General features: G+C 43.8%; 1 protein-coding gene across 1 annotated transcript in view; it reads left to right on the top strand.

Moving 5' to 3' along the window:
• The first annotated feature begins 10,197 nt into the window (after window positions 1-10,197).
• The window catches only part of Snrnp200 (small nuclear ribonucleoprotein U5 subunit 200), a 28,941-nt gene continuing 21,601 nt past the window's right edge, over window positions 10,198-17,537 (top strand). The window contains exons 1-9 of the mRNA XM_076570583.1: window positions 10,198-10,596; window positions 11,000-11,163; window positions 12,442-12,613; window positions 14,204-14,396; window positions 15,041-15,096; window positions 15,363-15,461; window positions 16,440-16,592; window positions 16,741-16,840; window positions 17,078-17,214. Of these exons, the coding sequence (XP_076426698.1) occupies window positions 10,552-10,596; window positions 11,000-11,163; window positions 12,442-12,613; window positions 14,204-14,396; window positions 15,041-15,096; window positions 15,363-15,461; window positions 16,440-16,592; window positions 16,741-16,840; window positions 17,078-17,214 (1,119 nt within the window). The 5' untranslated portion in view covers window positions 10,198-10,551. The remainder of the gene's footprint in view (window positions 10,597-10,999; window positions 11,164-12,441; window positions 12,614-14,203; window positions 14,397-15,040; window positions 15,097-15,362; window positions 15,462-16,439; window positions 16,593-16,740; window positions 16,841-17,077; window positions 17,215-17,537) is intronic.

The raw sequence follows: 17,537 nt of genomic DNA on the forward strand, positions 1-17,537 counted from the left end.
AGGGGCAAGGCCTGCCAGAGCCCTGTTTGCGGTGCTCAAGCTGGCTAGAGTCCCTTCAATCATCACATTATAATAGGGATCCAGAACTTAGCACAACTGACTCCATAATGGAAGTACCATTTAAACGGTAACACTCAGCACCAAGACAGCACCACCTGCCAAAGCTAAAACAAAGGCCTAATCCATCAAAGTCCATGTCACTCTGGGGAAGTCTCAAATGTACTAACCTTGCTTCTTGGCTTCTGTAGTTCCACTTCTGGCTAACTGTTCTTGTTTACTGAAGTATGCCAACCCAGAACCCGGTTTTTGTGATTAAAAGCTCACCCTGAGAAAGGCTCAGTCTACACTGGGATCCTGAACATGCTGGGTGGCTAATAAAGACTTTATATTGATTTAAACCCATGTCCGAGCAGTCTTCTCTGGTGGACGCTCCACGACGACACAGCACGTGAAACATGGAGCAGCGTTTTCCCAGTTTACCATAGCCCAGCTGCTTGAGGTCCCCACCGAGGTGTTTAGTCAACGCATGGTGCTTCAGTTTCTTTGTTCTGTAACTAACACAAATCTCACATAGCGAGTTAGAGTGTGGAGCAAGGCTTTGGGACAGCTTGAATGTATGCTTGCAGGTCATGTTTACTCATTTTTCACCCGATAAAATAACTTCTTCAGGGATTGGAGAGCTGGCTCAGCAGTTAAGAGCACTGTCTACTCTTACAAAGGACTCAGGTTGGGTTCTCAGCATTCACATGGCTGCTTGAAACCATCTGTAACTCCATTCCAGGGGTTTGGACACACTTTTCTGTCCTCCCAAGGCACCACGTGCACATACATGTTATAAAACACTACATAAGATATAACAAAGAAATTTTTTTTGAAAAATTGAATCTCTCAGCCAGGTGTGGAGGTGCACACCTTTGATCCTAGCACTCAGAAGGCCGAGGCAGGCAGATCTCTGAGTTCAAGTCAGCCTGGTCTACAAAGTGAGTTCCAAGACAGCCAGGACTACACAGAGAAATCCTGTCTCAAAAAAAATTAAATACCTCTTATTCCCTTTGAGGTAAGAGCATTGTAAGAGTTTGGGCACCTGAATATCAGGTCCCAAGGAAGATGCACTTTCACCAGAGAAATCATCCAGATTTGCACCAGGTACCAGCATAGGACCCTCTGTGGCCATCCATTCATGATGCCCTATTGGTTGGATATTGGTGAGTTCTTTCTGTGGTTTGGGGGCCTCTCCGTTTAATTAGAGGGCCACTGGTTTATCCTGAGCTGGTTGTTTAAATGTCATATTTTGTTTTCAGACTGGTGGCTGGTTTTTTACCTTTTATTTTTACCAGAGCATTCTATTGTTTGGAATCTGTTTTGTTTTCATATTATTTTGCTTGCTTTTTTTAAAATAAATAAATAAACGTATTTATTTACCAGCATTTTGCTTCTTTTTCCTGCCACTCATCCAGTGTCTAATTCTGAATTTTTCTGTGACCTCTCCTGATTATTGCAACCTTACCACTTTTAGTTTAGGAATTCTATGAACAAATGATCATAAAGAAATGAAAGATGCATTGTGCTCTCCACCCCAATAGGATAGAGGCATCATAGAGAACATTCCAGAAAGTGTAATACCCTCATAGGAAAACCTAAAGCTCTACAGTTATGTCTTGGTTGGAAGGCACCTTACTAACTCAGCCAAGAAGAATTAATGAAGGTTGGTCACTCAGCCTTCCCATGTTGTACATGTGTAGGATCAGCCAGAGACACAGTAGGAGGCAGCAACCTCCAGATGAGAGCTGGGGAGTTGTTCTAATGAGTAACGCAGAAATCCGATCCAAGACACAAATCCCATTATTAGCATAGGGAAGTTTTTCAGGAGAAAACAGTAATCCAAGGAAGGAGTGACCATTTGAAGAAAACCTTCCATTTGGTACTCCAGCTGTTGGACAATCATGGTTAATAAACTCACAAGTATTTGGGGAAATGGGGAAATGAAACCAGAGGTCACTTGGCTTTATGGCTCACTCAATGAAGAGCATGTAATATATTAGATTGTTTTTTAAAGATTAATTTATTCTATTTTATGTGTATGTGTGTATGCCTAAGTGCATATATGTGCACATGTGTGTGCAGGTGCCTGTGAAGTCTAGAAGAGGACACTGGATCCCCTTGAACTGGAGTTCAGAAGCAGTTGCAAGACTCCGTCTATGGGTGTTGGGTATCAAACCTGGGGCCTCTGCAAAGGTAGCGAGTGATTTTAACACCACGCCATTTCTCCAACCCCATATCTGATTATTTTTGCAGGTTATAAGCTAGAAGATCTGGAATAGAACTAAAGATTGTAAAAGACTAGTTTAATTTCAATTTTAAAATGTTTCAGAATAGATAGGATGAAATTTCTAATTTACAAAAAATAAAAATTGAGGTTGGAGAGATGACGCCGTTGTTAAGGGCACTTATTTGTCACCCAGGTTCCCAGGACCGACCTGGCAGCTCACAACTGTCTTAATTCCACGTCCCAGGGACCCAGTGTCCTCTTTTGACTTCTGTAGGCACCAGGTACCCGCTAAGAGCACATTCATAACACAGGCAGAACACTCATACACAAAAATAACAATAATAAATCTTAAAAAAAAAAACCAAAAATTTTGGGAACTATAAAATTAAATAGATATTAAAAATAGAAAATTAACAAAAGGGGCCTTAGAAGTTGTATCAGGAGTAAACATAAATTGTGAAGTCTCTAATTAGCCTCACCCCGAATCCATGCTTCACTAGCATACACCTTTCCTTTCTTGACCTCTAAACACAACAAAATCCTAGATTGGGGAGGAAGGTTGTTGCAGTCTATTTTAAGAGGAAACTCTGAGGGAGAAGACATTCCCATACCATAGAAATCCCCTCAGGAGGGTAGAAAGACAGACTATTACAGAACAGGAGAGAGAAAGGAGCCTCTTCTCCCAAAGTCTTGAAGACTAACTGGCTGAGAGTGAAGAATTCCAGCACAATTGACAACATTGTCTGTGATCGTTGCCTATATAGACACATGTTCATTTTAAACAATTTTATTATATTTTTATTTGTATTGTGTGTGTATATGTGGACATGCATGTGCTTTCAGGGAGGTCAGAGGACAACCTGTGGGAGGGAGTCTGTTCTCTCTCTTCCACCATGTAGGTCCTGGGGATCGACTCGGGTCTTCAGGAGCCTACACTACTGCTTTCTTCGAGAGATGTTTCCAACAAGGATGCTAAAACAGCAATGAAACGTGTGTAAGGCCCAAGTGTAAAAGACTTTCTTCCTTCCCCAGGCATAGCCTGCAATTTCCTAAGACTCTCACGAGAACCCTTCTTTGTGGTAAAAGACACATCTTAAACCCTTGTGCAATCCTTGTGAACCCATGATGTTAACTTCTCAGATTGCAATCCTAACCAAGGCACCTCCGCAGCCACCCTATAATTGTATTTATCAGAAAAGATAGAGAAAATGAAAAACAAAACAAACAACTTAGTAAGCTGCTGAGATTTTACTCGCGATCCAACAAAATGGTGCTTACAGCTATCGCTAAGACATTAGCCCAACTCTGTCTTGAGAAGCCCACGTCTATGCTTGTGTTTGTCCTGTCCTTTCTCTAAGGACCTGTGTATAACTATCCATGCTTAAATCTACTTTCAGATCTCTTCTTCACGAATCCCAGTACTGCTTTTCTTTTTCTTTCTTCTTTCTTTCTTTCTTTCTTTCTTTCTTTCTTTCTTTCTTTCTTTCTTTCTTTCTTTCTTTCTTTCTTTCTTTCTTTCTTTTCTTTTTTCTTTTTTACTGGAGCTGAGGACTGAACCCAGGGCCTTGCGCTTGCTAGGCAAGCGCTCTACCACTGAGCTAAATCCCCAACCCCCCCCCCCCCAGTACTGTTTCATACTGGCTCATCCTGAAGTTATTTTCAAGAATACTCAAGCAGTGAGCTCCAAAGAGATGTCCTCAGGTTGCTAGAGGTGACACGGAATTCTGTCACCAGCCTGTGCCTACCTACTGCTGATCTTTTGTGGAGACCATGAAAGGACAGTTATTCAAACAGTTGGTGAATTTCCTTGACTTGTGCTTGGGTGTCTCCCTGAACTATTTTTGGCAACTTTATACATATTTACAATATACTGTGGACATATTCACCCTCCCCCACTAGGAAGGAGGAGGACATTGTCTCCACTTACCCTATACTCTTGTCTTTCTAAAGCACACTGGTTGAATTAGGGTTGCTAGGATGAGCATGGGTAGGAGCTTATTTACTGGAGCATGGGCAGCTTGCCAGTGCTACACCACTAAAGAAAGCGACACCTGCTGACACCTTTTGTGGAAACCACCAAGAGATGGTCTTGGATGTGGTGCTGGTGGGTTTCCATGACAGTGGCTGCTTGTTCTGCCTGGGTTTGAATGTTATCTTGATTTCTTTTCTTTTTTTTTCTGGCCCCAAACCCACACATGTTTAACGAGTGCCACTGGCCCACAAGATAGCAATCCCCATGCAGTCACACAGACCCTCTTCTTGCTACAGATGGAACAGGACATGGCTCCCTGGCAGAACATCATCATAAGAAACAACCCCGACTTCCTGAGGCACTCTCTTGCCTCTACGATAGCTGTCTGCGGCCTGTTTAAGGTGAAACACTCTCTGGTGACACATGGAGGCACAAACCTTTTTAAGCAGTACTTCCTGGATACAAAACTCACAGGAGTGCCCGCTTCTGTGCACGGCATGCGCCATTCCCCCTCTTGATTTAGAAACGATCCTGGCAGCTCTACACACTGGATTGCTTGAAATGCTGTCTGTGAAGCTAATATCCTCAGGTGCTGAGAACTCTGCTGACCTCTTTCTCGTGGGTGACTTACAAATCTGTTTCTCAGTCTCAAACATTCTCTGGTGAAACACAGATACCATCTTAGGTTCTTTCTCCTTCTCCTTCTCCTCCTCCTCCTCCTACTTCTTCAGATTTATTTATTTATTATTTATTCTGGTTTTTCGAGGTAGGGCTTCTCTTTATAGACCGGGCTGTCCTGGAACTCACTCTGTAGACTAGGCTTGCCTCAAATTCACAAAGATCCTCCTGCCTCTGCCTCCCGAGTGCTGGAATCAAAGGCGTGCGCCACCACCGCCCGGCCTGAAATTTATTTTTATTTCAGGTGTATGAGTGTTTCGCCTGCCTGTATGTCTGTGTACCATGTTCATGCAGTGCCCATGGAGGCCATAAGACAGTGTTGGATCCCATAGAATTAGAGTTACAGAGAGTTCCCATATGGGTCCTAGGAATTAAACTCTGTCTGCAAGAGCAACAAGTGCTCTTAACCACTGAGCCATCTTTACAGTCCCTTTTTTAAAAAAAATTAAATCATTTTCTTTTTCTTTTCTCTCTCTCTTTTTTTTTGGCTTTTTGAGACATGTTTTCTCTGTGTAGTTTTTGTGCCTGTCCTGGATCTCGCTCTGTAGACCAGGCTGGCCTTGAACTCACAGAGATCCACCTGGCTCTGCCTCCCGAGTCCTGGGATCAAAGGCGTGCGCCACCACTGTCCATCTTAAATCATTTTCAGCACAACTGCTTGCCACTGCTTATAGTTTTCACCTTTATGCCAGAAATTTCTCTTACTGGTAAGAAGCTGTGGTATCATCAACACATGGTAGCAGGCTGCCATCTACACATGATAGAGATCTTAGACACAGAAGTTACTGCCTACTGTGGGGAATGACAGGGAATATTTGTGATGGCTGGGGCACTATCACATTCTACATTATAAGGTTACATTTGTATTTCATATTGTAGAAAAGAATCTTGCATTTACACATTTAAGTGGCTCAGCATGTACACAGCACTAACCATGTTTGTTCTAATTAATCAGGAACCCAGATGGCATACCAGGAGAATGCAAGTCACTGTGACCTTCAGCGCATGGCATGTGGTCCACATCCATGCTGCCTGGGCAAATACAGTAACAGGAGAAGGGGCAGGAGACAATAAGGAGAGAAGTGGCAACATGAATCTCAAAGCCAAGGCTGACCACCTGGCCCGAGGGACAGGAATAAACTTTGGAGTGACTGCCTTGTTTTCACTCAGCAAAGTTTGCTGGCTGGAGATGAGATATAAGGCTGAGTTTTGGGCTGTTAATTCATTGCATTCTCAGATATCTGGAACTCTGAATAAAGTCCTGTCTTTCGTTTAAATTTATTATATGTGTATGGGTGTTCTGCCTGTATGTTTATCTGTGCACAGCATAAATGCCTGGTGTCCCCAGGAGTCAGAAGAGGGAATCTGATCCCTTGGGACTAAAGTTTCGGATGGCTGTGAGCCACAAAGTGAGTACTGGGGAAATCAAGTCCAAGTCCTCTGGAAGAGCAGCTAATGCTATGAACCATGAAACCATCTCTCCAGCCTCATAAAACCCACTTTAACGATTCAGTCCCTGCCTTTACTCAGGGCACTTGTGAAGACAGGCAATACAAACCATGATATCTCATTTCCATGTGGTCTTCTAAATGTAAGAACTAAACTATAGCCTGGAGGCAGTGGCAGTGCACATCTTTAATCCTGGCACTTGGGAGGCAGAGCCAGGTGGTCTCTGTGAGTTCGAGGACAGGCACCAAAACTACACAAAGAAACTGTGTCACAAAAAAACCAAAAAACTGGCCGGATGGTGGTGGCACACGCCTTTAATCCCAGCACTCGGGAGGCACAGCCAGGCAGATCTCTGTGAGTTCGAGGCCAACCTGGGCTACCAAGTGAGTTCCAGGAAAGGCGCAAAGCTACATAAAGAAACCCTGTCTCGAAAAACCAAAAAAAAAAAAAAAAGTTTTTTTTTTAAAAAAGCCAAAAAACCAAAAATCAAACCAAACCAAACCAAACCAACAAACAAAAACAACTAAACTATGTGGGAAACATCTTGTAAAACAATGACTGAAAACAAAGAAGCCAACAAATAAAAGGACTACAGAAGCCATCTCTGCTAGAGGAAGAGCTTACACACTTACACGAGGGGCTTTTAGAAATCATAGCCAGGGCCAGCAAGAGGGCAAGCTGTTGGCTGCCTGATGACCTGAGTACAAGCACTAGAACCCACAAAGTGAAGGGAGGAAACTTATACCTGCAAGTTTTCTTCTGACTTCTACACAGGTACTGTGGCCTGTGAGTGCACACACGCACACACACACACACACACACACACACACAGGCACGCCGACACACATGAAGGCAAGCTGACACTTGCACACACACTTACGCGTGCGTGCTCACACGAAAACCCATCTTCAACCACAGCAATGATTGAGCACCACACTAACTGAACTCAAACTACTCTCACAGTATTTATATATCTCTCTTCCTTATTTCTCAAAAGCCTTTATATTTAGATATTTTAAAAAAAATCGTCTAAGCTAATCTAGGTAGTGGTGGCCCACAAGGCTTTAATCCCAGCACTCAGGAGGCAGAGTCAGATCTCTGTGAGTTCAAGGCTAGCCTGTTCTAACAAGTGAGCTCCAGGACAGCCAAGGTCACACAGAGAAATCCTGTTTCAGAAAATAAAATAAAATAAAAATTGTCTAAGCTATTTGCAATTTTCCTTGGTGTGTTTCCTAAATGATAAAAATAATGCAGGGCTTGATGGGCTGGCTCAGTGGTTAAAGGTGCTTGCTGCACAAACTGATGACCTGAGTTCAATTCCCATAGGCTACCTAAAAGTGAAGAGAGAGCTGACTTCACAGCTTCACAGTTGTCCTCTGACTGCCACACATACACTGTACCATTTGTATCCCCCCCCTGTCATACCTAGCCTCACACCCATTTTATAAATAACAAATAAAAACATACACAGGGGCTGGAGAGATAGCTGAGAAGTTAAGAGCACTGCTTGTTCTTCCAAAGGTCCTGAGTTCAATTCCCAGCAACCACATGGTGGCTCACAACCATCTGTAGTGAGATCTGGTGCCCTCTTCTGGCCTGCAGGGGTGTGTGCAGACAGAACACTGTATACATAATAAATAAATAAATCAATCAATCTTTAAAAAAAACATACACAACCACAAATACATTTAAATATTACTAATCTTTTTTCTTTTTCTTTTTTTTTCTTTCAAGACAGCGTGTCTCTGTGTAACTGTGGCTGTCCTGGAACTTGTTCTGTAGACCAGGCTGGCCTCCAACATAGAGATCCTCCGCCTCCCGAGTGCTGGGACTAAAGGTGTCTGCCTGGGAAATAATACTAATCTTAATTTTAGAGAAACTACATAGGAGGATATTATCTCTCATTAACCATGCTTTTGTTGTAATTACTTGCTTACCTAGGCATTCTGTCCTTAAACCAACTCTCCATGCTTAAGAATAATAAAAAAATAGGGCTGGGGAGACCGATCTGCAGTTAAGAGGCACTTGCTGCTCCTGAAGAATACCCAGGTTCAATTTCCAGCTCCCACATGGCAGGGACTCTGGTGCCCTTTTCTGACCTCCACAGGCACCAGGCACTGATGTGGTGTCCATACATACTTGGCAGGCAAAACACCCATACAACATAAAATGTAAGTAAATATTTAAAAATATTATTAAAAGTCAATACTTTCATAAAATAATTCTTTTATTTTCAGTATAACATTCAGTTTTTTTGTTTGTTTGTTTTTAGAGACAGGGTTTCTCTGTGTAGCTTTGCGCCTTTCCTGGAACTCACTTGGTAGCCCAGGCTGCCCTCAAACACAGAGATCTGCCTGGCTGTGCCTCCCGAGTGCTGGGATTAAAGGCGTGCGCCACCACCGCCTGGCGAAAATTCAGTTTTTAAACTGTCAGGTACTTATTTAAATCTTTCAAAAAGAACTCCATTTGGGAGGCTAACTATATTTGAAATACAAATTCTTGGAAATCTAAATGATAAAACATCTTCCTACTAATAAAAGAAGGGGGAAAAAAGCAACTGAGTCCCACCTAGGATTATTATGATCCTATTCCTGTTAAACATCTTAAGATACAGCTGTTTGTGGGGAGGTGATGACACATGCCTTTAATCCCAGCATTTGGGAGGCAGAGGAAGGTGGATCTCTGAGTTCCAGGACAGCCAAGGCTACAGCAGAGAAACCCTGTTTCAAATAAAAAAAGGAAGGAAGGAAGGAAGGAAGGAAGGAAGGAAGGAAGGACAGCAAAGAACATACAGTTGGTCCCAACAGTCCACACCTGAGTCACAACATCTGTGAGGCAGAGGCAGGAGGATCAAGAATGCAAGAGAAAGCTGGAAGTGGTGGTGCACACCTTTAATCCCAGCACTTGGGAGGCAGAGGCAGGCGGATCTTTGTGAGTTTGAGGCCAGCCTGGTCTACAGAGCTAGTTCCAGGACAGCCAGGGCTATACAGTCTCAAAAATAAATAAATAAATAAATTCTTAAAAAATGCAAGACAAGTCTCTGCAGAGCAAGTTTGAGGCCTGCCTGGACTCCAAAAGATCTTATCTTAAAAATTAAAGAGGGGCTGGAGAGATAGGTTAATGGTTATCAACACTTGGTTCCTCTTTCAGAGGACCTGGGCTCCAATCCTACCGCCCACATGGCGACTCACAACCTAACTGTAGCTCCATACATTCAGTCAGACATACACATAGCCAAAACACCCATATACATAGAATGAAATAAAAATAATGATAAACCAAACAATGAAAAATGGCCAGCAAGATGGCTCAATGGATTAAGACACCGACTTAAGGGTCACTCATGTTTATTAAACATAAAGGGAAAGTAGAAATCGCTGTTTTGTTTTCAATGTAGACAATTACTAAAAGACTAGATACCACCATTACATAAAAGGTACCACTACTGCTTAATAAACCTGAATAGTATATCCCTACATGACGTATTTTTCATACATTTCTTTAGTAAAACAGCCTTTTAGATGAAGCATTTGTGCTATATTGAGGAGGACAAATATATATATGCTCTAATCCACACATTATTGTGCACCCTGTAATCCTGTCAGATCATTGGGCACAAATATTTCTTCCTTCACCTTCAGTCAGCTGACAGAGGGGTTGAGTCTTGCGGAAACGAGTTTGGGGTAGGCTGAATGGGACAGGGAGCATTTCCCCAATTTCTCAATGCAGAAGAAAAATCCAGTTAGTTATTAGACATATAAGTTAAATTTGTCCTTCCAGCTTCCTTATCCTTAACAAACGGACCTCCTAAGCTTCCGTTTGTCTGCAGGTGACGGCTGGTCTGAGAGAGCAAAAAGTATTGCCGAACGGGTCTTTTCACATCATATTGGCTTCGCAATGCGTATACGTCCTGGGAACCATAGTCCTCAGGAGCGTGTGTCCTGTCGGTTCACGGAACCCGTAACCCGGATGTACTACTGTCCGCAAACTCCGCCCAGAAGCCGTGCGTATCCACCGGAAAGTATCGCTTTTCGCGTGCGTCCCGGAAGCGGAAGGAAGTCCGTGTCTTTTCTCCGTCCCGTACGTTTGTCCCGCGTCGTTCCTGCTGGGCCGGAGCGGTTTGTCGAGGCGGTTCGCAGCGTGTGGAAGAGTGGAACCCTGAGTTTCCGCAGCATCGGCCGCCATGGCGGATGTGACTGCCCGCAGTCTGCAGTACGAGTACAAGGCGGTGCGTGAAGACGCGGAGGAGGGCTGCGGCCGAGGGAGGCCGTGGATAGCCACAAACTCGGGGGGGAAAGCAGATCTGGGTGAAGGCTGGATTAAAACACGGCGGAATAACCCCAGTGGTGTTTAGGTCCCCCCCCCCCCCCAGTCTTCTTAGCGCTAAACCCGTCCCTTCTTCTCGTTATCCCCAATCTGCTCAACACTTTACCTAGATGTGAGTTATTATGGATACTGTTAGGAACGTTGATCGTTCACTTTACCAGTCCAGTGCTTGCACATAGCGTTATATGATGCTATTTCTTCTTAAGGGGAATTATTCTTTTATTCCAGTATTTTTCCATCTTCTGGTGTCACTGTGGTAACAAAAATCGAAACTTTACATATTTGATAAAGTGTGATCTTTTCAGAACTCAAATCTTGTGCTCCAAGCTGACCGCTCTCTTATCGACCGGACCCGCCGGGATGAGCCGACAGGAGAGGTTCTGTCCCTGGTTGGGAAGTTGGAGGGAACCCGTATGGGAGATAAGGCTCAACGGACCAAACCACAAATGCAGGAGGAAAGACGGGCCAAGTAGGTACCAAGGGGATGTTATATTTTCCTTCTAATCTAAAGCTCATCTTTAGCATTTGAGCAGTAGTTTTGTTGAAGTTCCCTTGGAGGATTAGCGGCGTTTGTACAACACAGTGAAAACCTCTGCAAGGTTTAAAACTTCTTTGAATTTGGGTGCAATGAAGTGAAACAAAATCCATTGATACCTTTTGTTTCTGATTCATAGATGGATGCTAATTTAAAAAAATACTTGTTTTTTTTTTTTTTGTTTTGTTTTTGTTTTTTTTTTTTCGAGACAGGGTTTCTCTGTGTAGCTTTGTGCCTTTTCCTGGAACTCATTTGGTAGTTCAGGCTGGCCTCGAACTCACAGAGATCCGCCTGCCTCTGCCTCCCGAGTGCTGGGATTAAAGGCACGCGCCACCACCGCCCGGCCTTGTTTTGTTTTATTTTTAATTATGTGGATGGTGGTGGTGGTGGGGGGTGGTAGTGGTGGTGGTGTTGGTTGGTGGGTGATGGTGGTGGTGGTGGTGGGTGGTGGTGGGTGGTGGTGGGTGGTGGTGGGTGGTGGGTGGTGGGTGGTGGGTGGTGGTGGTGTAATGTGGACATGCATGCAAATGCCTGTGAAGGCCAGAAGGTGGTTTGGGATCCCCTGGAGCTGGAGTTTGAGGCATTTGTGAGCTACCCAGTGTGGGGACTGGCAACTGAGCTCTGGTCTCTCCAGAAGCAGAAGTTAGCTCCTCACTACTTGAGGCTTCTCTCCAGGCCCATCACGAGCGGTTGTCAAGACCCTGGTTAGTCCCAGACTCCTTCCTGTGGTTGCCACTTCCTGGTGCCTTTGTTTTGTTGTTCCTCCTCTTTTCATCTTGGTCGATTCATTTAGAAAGTTCCATGTTTTCTAACTCTGTTTTCTTTCTCCTCTCTCTTTCTGTGGAGTCTTAACAGTGCCCAGGCCCTGTTTAGTTTGAGTGGTTATAATTGAGAAGAGTTGTTGAGATTTGAGAAGAAACATTGTTCCTTGACCCTTCACTCAGAATCTGGCTTCTTTTCTAGTCATTTACTAGGAGTCACTAGAAGTAGATTCCCATGGAGCCTAGCTTCAAACAGTAAAAACTAGTCGAAATACCATTATCTAATCTCCTCCTGAGGATAAAGAAATGCTTATTCCAGTGATTAAGGTCAAGTAGGAATGACTTATTTTGACTCCTGTTCCTGCCTGCACATGTTAGATGTACAGAAAGGGTAAACTTGGCTTGGGAAGGGAAAGTTCTCCCATTCAGCATCATATTATGTGTCCATTAGGAGAAGAAAGCGTGATGAGGACCGGCACGACATCAACAAGATGAAAGGTTATACCCTGCTCTCAGAGGGCATTGATGAAATGGTGGGCATCATCTATAAGCCCAAAACTAAAGAGACTCGGGAGACCTATGAGGTGCTGCTCAGCTTCATCCAAGCTGCTCTTGGAGACCAGGTGAGGCTGGAAACAGAAGATGAGACCTTGTGTTTGGAAAGAGAGAGGTGATACCATAAATATTTTGGTTACATTGTTAGTTACATATATTCTGTGTGTGTGTTACTACATGCATGTGGAAGTCTGGACAACTTTCAGAGTTGGTCTTTTTTTTTTTCTCCCCACAGCTGAGGACCAAACCCAGGGCCTTGTGCTTGTTAGGCAAGCGCTCTACCACTGAGCTAAATCCCCAACCCTAATTGGTCCTTTCTTAACTGTGTGTGAGACTCAGAGATCAAACTTAAATTGTTGTGCTTGGTGGAAAGTACCCTACCTGCGGAGCCTTCTTGCTAGTCCAACCAGAAGAATCTTAATCTGGATTCTCCCAGCAGGGAACAGAGGGCAATATCATTTTTGCAGAAATGGCTAATACTTCCTGAGCACTTATTGTATGCAGAACAGAACATTGACTGTGAATATGTGCTATTAACATTCATTTTCAATTTTATAGAAGAGAAACATGAGATACTTAAGTCAAAGAGATAGCATTTGTCAGTCAGAACGTGAATCCAAGTGGTCACTATCCAAAATCTGCCCTGAACCATTGCACACTTAGGATTAGATTGGGAGCCTTTATGAGTTCTCTTGTGAGGTAGGGAATAGAGGATGTGTGAACAAAGAATTAGTGCAAGTGTGACAGGATAGAGGAAGGCTGCCGAGTGCCTTATTCACATAGAGATGTGTGGCAAGCTGTTGGGAAGTTTGTTCCGGTTCTGAAGAACACCTCCCTACCTAGTGTCCCTCCCTCCCCGCCTCCTTTCTGGGGACTGACTCTAGGATCGCAAGCATTTTAAGTACATGTGGTACCACTGTGCTAAATCCTCAGCAGCTTCCTATAGTTTTTAATTTTTGTTTGTTTGTTTGTTTGTTTGTTTTATTTCCAAGACAGGGTTTCTCTCTGTAGATGACAAGGTTCCTTTCTGTAGCCCAGGCTGGCCTCAAACTCAGAGATCCTCTTGCCTCTGCCTCCTGAGTGCTAGGATTAAAGCTGTGTGCCACCACTGCCCAGCTGTCTTTTTAAATTTTATTTTGTTTGTGTGAGATAAAGTCTCATGTAGCTTAGGCTGACTTCAAACTCAAATGTGTATTCAAGAATGACTGTGAACTTCTGGTTTTGTTGCTTCTTCCCAAGTGCTAGGATTACAGGCACATGCCACTGTATCTGGTTGATGAATGTGGTCAAAGCCTGGGATACTGCAGATTTTCTTCCTTTTCTTTTTCTCTTGTTCTTTAAATTACTTTTCATGTGTATGACTGTTTTGCCTACATGTATACATGTACACCATTTGTGTCTGGTGCCCCTGGAGATCAGAAGAAGGCATCAGATTTCCTGGAACTTGAGTTACAATTTTTTGAGCCATCATGTGGGTGTTGGGAATTGAACCCAGGTCCCCTGCAAGAGCAACAAGTGCTCTTAACTTTTGAGCCACCTCTCCAGCTCCTGTAGTTTTGAAGATACATGCTTCTTTATTTCCTATATAAAGTCACAAATCTGGTCAGTTTCCTTCTACATATCGTTGTAGTAAATGTTGTTTGTATTTTTTTCTTTAGCCTCGTGATATCCTTTGTGGGGCAGCTGATGAAGTTCTGGCTGTCCTGAAGAATGAAAAGCTTCGAGACAAGGAGAGAAGAAGGGAGATTGACCTGTTGCTGGGTCAGACAGATGATACCAGATACCATGTGCTAGTGAACTTGGGCAAAAAGATCACAGACTACGGTGGAGACAAGGAGATCCAGAATATGGGTACTTGAGCCCTTTGTGTCCTGATCATATTTTGTGGTCGTTGGCCTTTCTTAATGAGGGCATCTGCATCATTGTTAAAATTTCAGAATAGCATTGTTTTTATAACCTATTTTATGTTGCTTGAAGAGAATGGCTAATATGCCAGATTGTTGGCACAGCCTTATAATCCCAACAAGTCAGCCTGGTCTATATAGCAAGTTCTAGGTCTGCCAGGGCTCCATAGAAAACCCCAACTTTGTGAGAGAGAGAGACAGAGAGAGAGACAGAGAGAGAGAGACAGACAGACAGACAGACAGAGAGAGAGGACAAACTGACACTAGAATCCCTTGATTCCAGCAGCCATTTCTTGGTTTTGGTTGTGAGCCTAAGCATTTAATGGTTGAGCTATCTCTTCAGCCCTGGAAGCCATTTCTTATTCTGGGACTTATTGTGTAGAATGTGGGAGAGAGCCGGGAGGATTTAGGAGCTGAAGAAGCAGAGCAGGGCAGAATCCTGGTTGGTAGGTTGGAGAGGCCTGGGTGCTGGCTTTCATGTTGTTTATGTCTGTGTTTCCAGCCTGAGAATAAACAAACCAGGCAGTTGAGGAAATGGGTTCAAGTGTCTGCTAATCACTGCCCTCTTTTTGTGGTTCCTTATCCCCTCAGATGACAACATTGATGAGACCTATGGTGTGAATGTACAGTTTGAGTCTGATGAGGAGGTGAGTGATGAAGTAAATGTATCCCATCTGTTTTGTGAAGTTACCAAGGTGATGGGGGCCTGTCTTATGTACTGAAATCCCTAGCTTAATAAACTACTGGTTGTAAATTAACAGTGAATAATAAACCAGATAGAACAGAAACCTGGGGCGAAGGACTGGAAACTGCCATCCTCTGGGCACAACACAGCTGTTGCGATCATGACCTCACAACAGCTGCCGTTACTGCTCTGGGCTGTAGTAAGTGGAGATTGGGGTTGTCTCCATAGGAAGGTGATGAAGATGTGTATGGGGAAGTCCGAGAAGAAGCTTCTGATGATGACATGGAAGGAGATGAGGCTGTTGTGCGCTGCACCCTCTCGGCTAATGTAAGTGCAGTCTCTGTCTGCTGTAAGCCAGCTCATTTCTGGGTGTAGCAACTTCTCCTACTAAAAAAACACACTGGGCTATGCTTGTTTTTTGTTTTCTGTTGTTTTTTTGGAGGGGCGGAGGCAGTGCCGGGAATTGAACCCAGGGTTTGGGCATGCTAGACAAGTGCTCCACTACTGACCGATTCTCATCTTTTTGGGTTGTGGAGCCTTTTGTTATTTTGAGACAGGAACTTGCTCTGCAGCCCAGGCTGGCCTCAAACTTTTGATGTCTTGCTCTCAAGTGTTGAGATTATAGGCATGCCCGTGCCTGTCTTCCAGATTTTCTTTTGATGGATATTTGATTTTTTTAAATTTGATATGTAGATAATACTGCAAAGACAACAGTATTAGAGTATATTTGTTTGTTTGTTGTCCTGGGGGTTGAACTTACTGTCTTGTGCATGATAAATGCTCCAGCAGTGAGTTACACAGCTCCAGGCTTTAAAGAAATTTAATTTTTTTTTCTTTTATTTTGAGAAAGGGACTCACTAAGTTGACCAGGCTGGACTTAACACTTACCCATGCAGGCCTGGAGCAACTAACCTGAGGTGTGTGTGTGTGTGTGTGTGTGTGTGTGTGTGTGTGTGTGTGTGGTGTTTTCTGAGATAGAACTTGATGGACAGCTCAGACTGATCTGGAGTTTGGAATCCCCTGCATCAGCCTCCTCAGTACTGGGATTACAGATGTTCTACCAAGCCCAGTTTGAGCCTTAAACATTTAGCATTTTCATTTTCTTAGGATTTTAGTCAGTTGTTACTCTTCTCAAATATGTGGGTTAATGAACTCTTAGTATGATGTGCGCCTGAATTCAGTGTACTAGAGTTGTTTCCTTCTGGAAAGGTCTTAGAAGGTAGCCTGTGGCAGGACGGGTAAGGTTGTTGCATGATGTTAATGATGAAGAGACCTAGTGAGCCCAGTGCCTGCTTTCCTCCTCAGCTCGTAGCCTCGGGAGAGCTGATGAGTTCGAAGAAGAAGGATTTACACCCTCGGGATATTGATGCATTCTGGCTCCAGCGACAGCTCAGTCGTTTCTATGATGATGCCATTGTGTCGCAGAAGAAAGCAGATGAGGTGTTGGAGATTTTGAAGGTATGGCCAGGATGGTATTTCTATTCCACGTGTCTTGTCAGAAAGGGTCAGTGTTTAGAAGACAGCTGTCCTTACCACCAGTGCAGCGACAGTGTCTGAAGTAGCAGGTGGCTGTGTTCTTACTGTTGGTGTCATTCGCTCTCTCCAGACCGCAAGTGATGACCGAGAATGTGAGAACCAACTGGTTCTGCTCCTTGGTTTTAACACTTTTGACTTCATTAAAGTGTTGCGGCAGCACAGGATGATGAGTAAGTAGACGGTGCACTTTTCTTGCTTGCTGTGTGTGTGTGTGTGTGTGTGTACATTCAATTGTGGCTGGATTGTGTGTGTGTCGGGGAGGGGGTCTGTCTGTCCATACATTCAATTGTGAGTAGATTGTGTTGCTTCTTTGGCTTCAGCATTTAATTGCCTTCTTTTTACTCAGGAATAAACGTTATTTCATTCTCTCTTTTTCACTTTTTCTCTGTCCCTATCGTGTTGGGCAGTTTTATACTGTACCTTGTTGGCCAGTGCTCAGAGTGAAGCTGAGAAGGAAAGGATCATGGGAAAGATGGAAGCTGACCCAGAGCTTTCCAAGTTCCTCTATCAGCTCCATGAGACTGAGAAGGAAGACCTGATCAGAGTGAGTCCTGGTTTGTTTTCTTCCTCACCCCATAGCGTCTGAGGTAGTAAAGCATGTCTTTGGTTCCCTGGAGTTTGTCAGGTGCAAAGTCGAGTCAGCACAGGCATCGTTATGGTTGTGGCACTGTCTTCACCTAGCACCGTGGGGACCTGTTTATTATAGTCCAGGGAAGGAACATGCTTAATATAGAACTTGAACTTCCATGGGCAATTGTAGACTGTCTACCTCTGACATCCTCTTTAGAACATTGCACCTTCATTGTGGTTTTTTCCTTTTTTTTTTTTTGCGGTATCTTTGGGTTTGGGGACACACAAGGTAGCACC

This window comes from Peromyscus maniculatus, chromosome 4 (genome assembly GCF_049852395.1).
Source record: "Peromyscus maniculatus bairdii isolate BWxNUB_F1_BW_parent chromosome 4, HU_Pman_BW_mat_3.1, whole genome shotgun sequence".
NCBI classification, from domain to species: Eukaryota; Metazoa; Chordata; class Mammalia; order Rodentia; family Cricetidae; genus Peromyscus; species Peromyscus maniculatus.